Here is a 12,148-nt window from a genome sequence, read left to right on the forward strand (position 1 = left end):
TCCAAGTCTTTGATTTGAGGTTAGAGCAATGCTCTAGGAAATTATAACTGAAGTTCTCAACAGAAATGTAATTTAGCTCAAGATCTGATTCTAAATCCGCCTCATTTTCTGAAATGTGAGAATTACTGGATGAAAAATAACTGTTGCAATGCTCTTGGATCCCAATGGGGGAGCTGTTTTTCTTCTAGAAAACTCCACTCATCTTTTCTAGGCCAGAGCAACCTATCGTTTCCCATCACATTTAAGAATAAATCAACTAGGTACTGTATGTGGTCTGGAAACCCTGCCATAAATCAGCTATGGAAGAGCCACTGGCATAGGCCATAAAAATAGGGAAATTTTATCATTTCACTGAATTCAACATATGGTAAATGTGAGCATATACTAAAGCACCCGAACGTGATGACAGAACTCATCGGACAGAGTCCAGTCAATCACGGGTCTGCAGCATTTTGCCAGAGAGTCTGCAATAATCTGTAGCAGCTGTCTAAACACGTCCCACCAAACTGGACCTGCCTTGGAGTGAAAACAGAGCCATGTTTCACGTCAATATATGAATTATTGAATAAATAAATAAAAGAGGGAAGCTAAATAAATGTGTGGAATGTGCATGTAAGAGAGTGGGTACCGTAACGGCACTGCTTAGAGGAAGAAATACAGGAATGAGGATGTACGGCCCCTTTCCTGGCTTCTAGTCTACCTAATGAGGCCTGTAAGAATCACTGGACTTTGCTTTGTAAGTAGGTATATATCCCAAACCCCCCAGCCATATTCATGACCTTCTAAGTGGGCTGAATCCGTTAAGGTCTGTGTACAGCATGCCAAAAAATAACACAAAGTAAACAGAATCACTAATTAGTATTTAACTCGCACTGACTTGTACAGGTGCGTCCAGCTCTTTTTAAAAACATTTTTTAAAACACTTAGTGTCTGACACACTGTCTATACCGGATGCAGGTGGCACGTTGTGTCAAAAGCAATAGAACCCCATTATAATCAATAATGCTGTCCACTTGAAGCTTCTATTGTGGCGAGTCCGTTGCGGCAACAGTAAATGGCTGTTCCGTTCCATTTTGCGCTGCAAGCGCTGGCACTATTACTGCCAACAACACAAATAAATGGGTTAGAACATTTGCGTAGAAGTTGACAGGGTGTTAGACAGGATAAGTTATGACCAAAGAAAAAAGAAATATAAGTAAATAAGTATATAAGTTTGTTATATATAAAATTATGTACAGTTTATGTATATAAATAGAAAGTTAAATAGAAACAGAAAAAAAAAAAAAAGTCAAACGTTTGGAGCGAAACGAGGGCAGGTCACAGAATTGTTGGTTTAAAGCAAATGATCTGCGTAAGTGCGTCTCGATTGGACTGACCCAATTCTGACATGTGAATGAGTGATTTCAACCAGAGCATTTGTTGAACACTTTTGTACTGATAATTGTGCAATTTAATTATCAAATACGCAAAAAAAAAATAAAAAAATAATAATAATTTTTTGGAAGCTGCATTCAAAATCCACTTGGTTCAAAAATTTAAGGGGCGGTACGTGCCCCCCAGTTTGAATGAGCATGACACTTCTGGACTCATGGCACAGCATCTGCATTTCTTGCAACCAGAAGTGAATTAACGTTTATTCCGTAATGGAATCTTAACCGCAGGATTCCACCCTTGTAATGATGATGAAGGCAGACTACCTCATCCTCACGGTGAATTAAAGTGCCTCATCAAGTGCTGGGAGTAAGCGATTTGTCCCGCAAAGACAGTCTCATCATGGCTAATTGTGAGAGATCTTTATAGGGGCCTCTGCTGGTCTGGCTGAAGAAGAAGATTGGTTGGTCTTCCGCTTGGCCCCTCTTGTTGTGGCCACTATGGATTAAAGCAGATCCATAACTCATGTGCACCAGATGGTGGAGATAGAGCCAGCAGCTGGATAAGACTCCACATCTTTCCAGTCCAAAGCTGCTGGTCTTTGGCCAGCTTCATTAAAGCCTGAGCTTGTCTGGTAATTTACTGAGCTGAGAAACAATCTGAATATACTTGCGGCATGGAAAAAATTAGTCCTATCCATTCCAGCTGTTCTATGGCATACTTACAACTTACTGTGGTTCTTCACAAAATAGTGAACAAACTAAAGACCTTTGTTATCATCCACCAATAAAAAAAAATAAAAATAAAAAATAATAATAATAAAAATAGATTTCCTCAGAAAAGTTCATTGGAAACATCTTGGCAGCTAGTCACAATAATCTTGAAATTAAACCATGAAAAAAGTTTGTCAAATTCAGCAGTTGTCTTTCTGGATTTGAAGCTGGTGCATTGCTCTAGGAGCTTCTCATTTTGCTATAAGCTGTCAAAAAATTCTCAACCCAAATATGAAATTGTTTCAAGATCTGTTTCTAGATCTTCCTCAAATTCCAAAAAGTTAGAATTCAATCCAACCAACCATACATCCATCCATCCATCCATCCATCCATCCGTCTGTCCATCCGTCCGTCCGACCAACCAACGACCAACCAACCCCCCACCCAACCCAATGTGCAAACAAGGGTTCTTGTCCAACGGCAAAACCATTATGGTTAATTATGACACTCAGCTTTTGATCAGCTATTTTCTACTTTCTTCAAAATTGTATGTTATGTCTTCAAAACTTAAAAAAAACTACAAAAATGTGCCACAAAGAAGCCTGACCACTGATGTAAACCATTTATAAAGGTTTCAATACTTACCAGAGATCTCAATTTATTGTCCTTCACCAGCTTGAGGGAGTTTTTGTAGCATGATTCGAGGTCATCTCTTTGGGACTGGCCCACATTTCCTCTGGCAATTGGACCGACAGTGTGGATCACATCTGTAGGAGAAGAAAACAATAAAAAATCAGTTTATCTCCAAAACCAGCCAAATCTCCAGTCAAAAATGTAAGGCTCTGCATCATAATACATAATGCAAATATGCACCACCATAGCTGACATAAATTTTCAATTAAAACTGTGACACTGCTCAACACTGGGACAAATCTCAAAAGGCAAACAAAAACAAATCAAAGCTTATTGTCAGAACTTCAAAGGCAAAGACGTACAAGAGAATGACAAACAGAACCTTTTCAAACTATGTGGATCATGAGAACACATCAACACATTCACAATCCTACTGGGTACAAACGACGTTGTTTTTTCTGACATGTCATCACGCTACGAAAACAAGAATCAACTAACAATGCCGAGAACCAACAATGACTTGAAAAAGCTCAAAAACCTGTCCAAATTCAAGTACATTTATTCATTTAATGAAATGACAGAGCAGATAGAAAATCAATTACTTCATCCTTATATACTATCTATTCATACATTCGTATTTACTCGTAGCCACCCTCTTTCTGCCTTTGCATAGTAATGCGCTTGGGGTGTCAGTCAGCGCCAAGGCTGGTCTGAGGTGGGAAGCAGGCTGGTTTAATTAAATCACTGGAGTGATGACAGGGGAGTCAGGCAAGTTGAGCGTGAGTCTGAAAGATAAATAATTTAGCCCTTCCTGCCTGACTCCTCCAGGCCCTGGAAGGTGGTTGGCAGTTGGCAATTAATAACAATAAACAGGCTGCTTTGCTAGGCTCGTTCATATGGTCTTCAATAAGACAATTTGTGCAGTCTGCATTTTACTGCAGACAGTCAACAAACCAACTTTGCAGAGTGTTCTTTATTATTATCCCTGCATTTGAGAAAGAAGCACAAGATTTTACCAGCATTTCTAAAAGCAAAAAAGAGGAATGACCTACTCAGTTTAGTGTTGTTTGTTTCGCTGATGCTTTTGTTAAACAAATGATGTTAGCCATTTTTACAGTTAGTCTCAGCTCTCAAATTGGCACTGAAGGTAAGTTAGTTTGTTTACAACTTCATTTATCTTCTTTATTCAAGAGGAAATTAGCTACAAAAGTGGGTCTGGACACTCCAGTAGACAGTACATCATCAAATAAAATAAAAATATGACACATTAAAAACACATGGCATCAAAAACATGACATAAAATGGATAACTCTCCTAAAAATATGAAGTTAGTAAATTATGTTATCATTAACTCTACTTCATGTTGTTCCAAACCAGTAGGCCTATGACTTTCTTTCATGGACCACAAAGAGGAGATGTTAGGCAGAATGTTAGGGACAGACAATCTCAGTCACCAATCACTTTCATTGTCTCTGAGAAAAAATGCAATGAAAGTGAATGGTGACAGACAAACTGCCTAGCATCTCCTTTTGTGTTCCACAGTTTGTTTGTTTGTTTTTTGTAATCCTCTTTCTCTCTCAAGTGTATACAATTAGCAGAACAGCCATTAATGCTGACATAGTGAATGTACTGAGATTGTCACATATATAAATTGATCTTTCCTGTTCAGCTAAAGCCTGTGTACAGAAAGGATCGGGAATAAGGAGTGTGTTTGCATTATTTAGCAAAAGATTTCCATCTTTAGTGGTTCGGCAAATGATAGCTGGGGGTGTGGGGGGATTAAAGGTGAGTGCTTTTCTCATTGCATAATCCTGCTCCCTATGAATAAAAGCTTTGTCAATTATTGATGTGTTCTCACTATTTTTCTTTTTAATCCACAAGTGACATGCTGGATTTCAGGGGTACACAGACAGAAACAATTCTCATAGCTACTCGCATTCTTGAAATTACACATTTCTAAGGAAGACATAATGCATGAATAGCTTTTATATCAGAGACAAAAATAATGCTTATGCAGATTGCAATAACATCCATCATTCAGGGTTATTCATTTGGTAGTCTTAAAAATCCAAATTCGTATATCTTACTTTATAGCCTAATAAAAGATTGATAAGACATGCATAACTAATTTAACATTCCCCACATGACATGCACGTTAGGGCTTACCAATGTTGAAATTCTATTACATACTGTACAGACTACTTTCACACAGTCAGTGTTTGGGACAGACAACCGCATACTGTCTGAATATCTGAATTTCTGCATGAACAAATATGAACAAAACACACTTTTAATTCCCATGATAGCCTTTAATAACACCAGTAACCATAGTAACAGTGACTAAGGTAAATATCAAAGATGACTGGATAATACCAGAAAGACTTCTCAGTTGACATCATGTTATGTAATAAACAAGTCCAATTAAGGCTGAGGTTCATTTATCCAATTGTAAAAAAAAAAACAATTTTTTTTTTATTTATTTATTTATTTATTTTTTTTAATTTTTGACTGAGTGCAGAACCCAACATTTTGGTCACATCCAGACCAAAAAACTGAATAAAAAAATAAAATAAATAAATAACCTACAAGAAAACTCCTCTAAAACTGGAGTGAGTGTAACCTCACTCCTACTGGCATGAAAGAAATCCACTCAAAATGCTAGAGATCTGCCGTGTGTCACTCGGCTCCCATGGAGAATGAATGGAAAATGCCCACACAGCTCCACTCACTCCACACCAGTGGACACATATGGTTTGACAATCTCAGTAAGCAATGAAGGTTGTGAGGGAACTCTCCCGAGATCTGCATGACTTTTGGCCGAAATCTAAACATATCATTTAATTTTGCCCACTGATCTCAACGGTCATAGATACAATCAGCAGTGTTGCTTAAACAGCATGCTGTCCAAAGCGTGTATGTGTGCGTGTGTGTGTTCTGGCCATTAGTGTGGCCCCTTAATGAGGCTGTAACTATATGAAATATCATCTCTGCACAGACTAGCAGGACTGCTTGATAGGACCATAATGTAACCCGTGCCCAGTTGTTTTCTATGCATAATACATGGACCTCCGGACCACTAGTGCAACAACCCTTCAATTAGAGGATGGAGAACCAGTACAGACCATCATGAAACTATAGCTATGCCCGCATTGTGTGCGTGCATGATATCTGCACATATATAAATAATCAAGAGTGTACTTGTTTTTTTTTTATTTCTCACATTGAGAAAATTGTGCATACTTTGCTTTTGAACAATCAAGTTCTTGGTCTGGGAATGCAAAATAAATAAATAATGGAGCACAGATACAAAATGGAAATACAGAAGAAATAAAAACAGGCTGTAAGTATTGATTCAGCATTAACATGCACCTGCCTTGTGTATAAAACGAGATACGACTAACACGACAAAAATATCTACGTATATGGTTGGTAAAAAAATAAAAAAAATAAATAAATATCAGCTTGACTATAAGATTAGACAACGGCTAGATGAAAACACGTAGAAAACAATCATTACTTTTATGCATGCATGAATGAGGGCATGTTGACAAAAGATTATCATTATTTCTGCTTGGCTAGCTCCAAAATGAATAAATGCAAATGTTTCACACTCTGCTGATGTGTTGTTAGACTAAGGAGATGCTTTTATGGTGGTCAGTTCCTATTTTTTGGTATTCACCTAACAACAAACAGCACCAAGGGGAATATGTATGTTTGGAATAGACATTAAACACAACAACAATAACAAAAACAACAAGGATTGACAAGTGATGTTTCCCTTCATCTCTATTTAGATTTGCACTCTTAATCTCAGCTCTCTCTGTTGATAATTTTTTTTTTTAATAATTTTCTTTATTTATCACACATTATACATTTGCACATATACAGTGAAATTCTTCTTTTTCACATATCCCAGCTAGGCTGGGGTCAGAGTGCAGGGTCAGCCATGATACGGCGCCCCTGGAGCAGATAGGGTCAAGGGCCTTGCTCAAGGGCCCAACAGTGGCATCTTGGCGGTGCTGGGGCTTGAACCCCCAACCTTCTGATCAGTAACCCAGAGCCTTAACCGCTGAGCTACCACTGCTCCCCAAAGAGGTGCATCACAGGTTCTCATAATTTTCAGAAGATATGGGTGCATACAAATGCAATTAGACAAATGTGGGGCGAGTTGGACACTTTCTTAAAGCTCAAGCATCGTTTAAAGTGTAAAAGATATAACCACTGGTCACTTTGCTAGTGCAAGCCAACATTAAAATATCAGAAATGTATTATCTAGGTTAAGTCAGAGCATAACTATACATATTTATTAATAAACCATTACTATGATGTTTGACTGATTCATTGAAAAGAAACAACTCAAATGAGCAATTCTTTGCAAATAGGATTTGGCTGGTTTTGATGCTTAACAGCCAACGAAAAATACAAGACAAGCGACTTAATTACTAATGTGTCAGGAAAATGTAGTGTTGTATCTTAACATGCCAAATAAGCTAGTGAGTTGACAGCATCAGTGTAAACAGGGCTTTAGTGTGTTAACCGTTGTCATTGTCCAATATCTGAGAGTGGGATAATCCATATGATATCCAAATGATAAAAAATGCAGACAGATCAAGAACCTTTAAGGCTATTGAAGTATGTATTTATGTGTGTGTTCAGGGTTACTGATGGATCATTGACTGGGCTTTTGTAAGTCAGTCCGCTTTGCCCTGGAGATAAAATGGCAATCATAACCCGTAGCTGAAGAGCTTCCCATGCAGCTTTTTTCAAGCATTTCCATTTGACTTATCTGCTATAATTTTCCACTTGAGGCACTAAGGTGGTCGTATAATTCACAATTCAAGATATTTAGCCAGCAAGACTGACCAGCAGTCACCAGTGAGGATGGGGAAAAGAGCCATTATTCTGAGCTATCCTTGTGATTGTTTCTTTACAGTTCTGTTTGTGCGGTGTCTCCCTATAGTTGCATTTCTAAGTGCTGACCTCTGAATGAACCCTGTGAAGGTGCACAGTCTATGGTGATAGCAGTATCCCGGTCTCATTAACAATGGCTATGTTTACATGTAATGGCAACAATCTTTATGGCTTTCTTCTAAATAAAGTGAGATTAGGCCATTAACAAGGTCTAAAAACATAATCTGTTTATATTTATATTCAATATAATATGTGCCCATAAATTAATTTGACACATTTGCCATAAAATACAACAAATGGGTCAATAGAGAGAATACAGTACATGCAAATGATAATGTGATATAAAAATAGGCACAGTGTTGTGATACTCTACAATTCTTGGAATATATTATGCTGATTTCAAATATGAATTTATGAAGGTAATTGTAAAATTCTGTTTATAAAACAGTTTATCCAATCAGAATTTAAAGTCAGAACTATATGTGTTTGAAGGCATTGAAAAATGACTATATATTCTGTATATATATATATATATATATATATATATATATATATATATATATATATATATATATATATATATAGATTAAATAACTCAGACGTCACACCGCAGGCAACCGCGGTTCCGGGTTCTTTTAAGCAGCAGATTTTTAATGGTGGATACTGGCAGTGCTGCCCTTTTAATAATCTTTGAAACATTATATAAAGTAAAAATATTTTTGATGTTAATAAAAGTTATTATAAAGGGGTATCTATGGTCTACAGTAAAGAAATTATGTAGGTTATTTATGAATTATCAGAAGAAGAAAAAACTTGATTCAGTATGCCTGTATGATTAAGTTGGACATGTAACAGGTTGATGAATAGATATCCTCACATGTTTAACACACTTCTAAAGCATGAGAAATGTGCCATATGATAATGAAAACTATCATCAGACATAAAATATGCATCTTTAATGCTTAAATGACATAACCAAATACAGTAAATGTTTGTACAATGTTTGACAATCTCATCAAATTCCATGTTCAAACTTAATTTCAGCCATTTTCGATTTAACACTTGTTACTTACTGCAATCAAAATAAATAGAAAGACATCATTTTAAAAGTATGACATTATTTTAATTCACAAATCCTTTCACAAACAGTAGCCTATGCGATGCAGTTGTGAAGATGGGGTCCTATTCTGACCTTCCATGGTTTTTGTTCATCTAAGATGATCGTTAGGTCACATTTAACCTCATGTCTGTCACAGATGTTGCACTTCGGAAATTTCATTTGTGATCAGAATCCTTCGTGAAAAGTTCAAATCTACCAACAGCAGCTGCAAGGTAAGTGGGTTTCATTAGAGCAGATGCGATAACAATGAAGGTGATCCATTAAATATAAAAAAAAAAAAAAATAACTAAAAACCTGAGTTTTTCCTGATCCACTGATACTGATGGAAATTTAAAGAAGCCCAAATCTCCAAAAATCTTTTGGAAATGTGCTTTCAACCCCCCCCCCCCCCAAAATAAATAATAATAAAAAAAAAATGGGGGCACTTTTAGCTCCATTTCAGTGAAGCGCCCATAGACAGCCGTTATTATCTCTGCTGTAAAAAGAACCCGGAAGTGCCGGAGTGGAGCACTTGTTTGTAAACAGTAACTTCATCTATAAAACCACACCTGTGACTGCACATTCTACACTGATGCATTAAGTTATGTTAAATTGTTATGTTTCTTTGCAACCATAAGCAGCCTACAGTTAGAATTATGAACTACATTACTTGGCAGAAGAACTGATTATTATGATAATAAGTGTAGGGTAGTAATGGACTACATGTAATCAGATTTATAAAATCAAGTATTTGTAATTAGATTACATTATATTTTAAATGTGCATAATCCGATTACAGTTACTTTTTAGGGATTACATGATTGCATATCGATTAAATTACCAATCAGTTTGGGTTTGTGGACTCAGGGACTGACAAATAACAAACTGATGTTTGATTTCATGTTTACTTATGTTTAAAGAAAATTGAAAATTAATACACTTAAAAACTGATTCACATCAAAACTAGGGCTGGAGATATGCAAGAAATATGTTCACAATATTTATTTATTTATTTTTTTAAATATTGTGATATCCGATTATATCGTCAAACTCCCTGGCCGAGGGATCAGTGAATATTCTTGCTTTATTGATTTTGCTTTAAAAATTAAACGGCTTTATTGAAACATGAAAAATTTATACCAAATCTATTTTAAAATTCAAATTGTATTTCAAACAAAAAGGAAAAAAGCAATTAAAATAAAGTGGTCAAAAAATCTTATATAACCACCCTTCCATTTGCCTTCACACAAGTATCCATTACTAATACTAATTACTAATACAAATTATAATAGTAATAATCATGATGATGAAAATAATCTAAATATAAATACATTTTAGGTTCAAGGTGAACTTGTTTAGGTTGCATACACGTGCACAGGCTATAAAGTGAACCTGCAGATTTGTGTTCACAATGCACGCAAAGCGCAAACTGCTCTGTGGAAATAAAGCTAATCAAACTTCGAGCACCTCCTGAGATGAGGTCATTTGCAGCATTGTCATAGTGTTCCATAAGACATGCTCCCTGCCTCTGAACAAACGATCGATGGCTTTTCTTTTGTCAGTACTTCAAACTATAATGAAGAGTGTTTCTTTAAGCGCCTGTCTTTATGTCTAAAAGCATTTCTTGTCATATGTCATTCCGAGACGTCTTACAGTTAGTCCACCAAGTGGTGGGTAGATGAGCAAAATTACCCACCATGTGCATGATATAGGCAACCCAGATTTGGCGGGAGCTAATTTCAAACACCGGGCTGCTACTAAATATATTTGGTGACTTCCCATCTCCATGGTTTTGATCATGTTGATCACCATCTGTCAATGAGTGTCGCAATCAGCATTGGGATATTTGTCAGATATCCAATTACAAAGTCCTATTGCCTAGCCCTAATCAAAACTTGCAATAAGTAATCAAAAAGTAACCCAAAATAATTAGTTTAGATTACATAAAAAGCCTAACTTAAAATAGCACTGTACTTTACTGATTTCAATCAGTCATGTCTTTGTAATCAGTACATTTCAGATTACATTTCAGAAATAATCAAAACAACACTGATGATAATTCTTAATAAATGAAACTATTTCTTTTACACTGGTGACTTTTATAATAGTGCTGTTGCCAGAGTTTTTTAAAAGCAATAAGCTGTGCATTGTGCCTATGAACATCTCTTACCCGTGGTGAAATCACTGTAAAGCACGTCCTCATGAGGCTTACTGCTTTATTGCATGGTGATTTCCTATTCAGAATATCCATACTACGATTATTGAAGTCTATGTAAACGTAACGATTATTAATAGCATTTTGCAGAGTGCTTACACCGGTCTACAGGCTTACTATTCTATTCATGCACCAGCCACAAATCGATGCACACCGATAAAGCAACTTGTAACGTGGAACCATGCATATTAATACTGAATAACACAAAGGTGCATGTTACTATTGTTCAGTCTCATCTTTCTCTCTCTGGGCATATGCTGTAATGTAAAATAAACAGCATTGTTTGGATTGGACTAAAGCACCATCGCTTAATCATGCAAATGAATACAGCTTCACTTATAACATCTTTTGTGTAAAGCGGACAGACATCCTCTTTTTATCTGTACTCTGTTATTATATGCTGTTCTTTTGATGTGCAGAATTTCATTTGCATAGATTTCCACACACACGCACACCAACACACACACACACACACACACACACACACACACATACACACAAACCTTAGTAATAAATAAATAATTGATAGAAAAAAAAACAAAAAGAAAAAAAAAACAGACACAGACATAGAGAAAGAAAAGAGAAAATCTTCCTGCTATCTTTCAACGTGGATCAGCATGTTCATCTCTGCTGCCCCCGCTAGCTTTGGAATATCATTTGCATCTGGAAAATGTCTGCGTTAGAGGTAATATCTAAAATTATTTATTACTACTAAAATATAATTGCTTTGCCTAAAAACAAACGTTAGAAATCAAGCGAACATGCTTCTACTGTTAAGGATAGATTATTATTGTCCCTCATATCAATAATCTTTGGAGGCTGCCTACATCTCACGTTATTTCTAAAGACAGTTATTACCTGTATTAGAGAACTGCTTAGCATGAAATAAACCAAAATTATCTAGCAATACAGAATGATATGGTAAAGGAAAGATTAGAATTGTTTTTCATGAACAAGTTTAGCATGTCCATGAATACTGTATTTGAAGAACTCATTTTATTTCTAAGCAACCAATGTCATGGTTTACTCAAAATCCACAACAATCGCTGTGCCAAAGCACTTTGCACTAATCTAATGAATGAACGTAGATGCCTTAACGTTACAGTTTTTTGTCTTTGTCAGTCTTTCTGTCTTCTTGCTTGAAGCAAGTTGCTTCAGACCTTTTTTTGCTTCTTTGGTAGTACAGCTACTTGATCTCCCGTTGTC

General features: G+C 36.2%; 1 protein-coding gene across 2 annotated transcripts in view; it reads right to left on the bottom strand.

The window, feature by feature from the left end:
* LOC127412386 (ADP-ribose glycohydrolase MACROD1-like) overlaps positions 1-12,148 on the bottom strand; it is an 817,662-nt gene that overhangs the window by 285,505 nt on the left and 520,009 nt on the right. For both annotated transcript variants that reach the window (XM_051648695.1, XM_051648696.1), the window contains exon 6: positions 2,730-2,851. In XM_051648695.1, coding sequence (XP_051504655.1) covers positions 2,730-2,851 — 122 coding nt within the window. The remainder of the gene's footprint in view (positions 1-2,729; positions 2,852-12,148) is intronic.

Source organism: Myxocyprinus asiaticus, chromosome 21 (assembly GCF_019703515.2).
Source record: "Myxocyprinus asiaticus isolate MX2 ecotype Aquarium Trade chromosome 21, UBuf_Myxa_2, whole genome shotgun sequence".
Taxonomy (NCBI): domain Eukaryota; kingdom Metazoa; phylum Chordata; class Actinopteri; order Cypriniformes; family Catostomidae; genus Myxocyprinus; species Myxocyprinus asiaticus.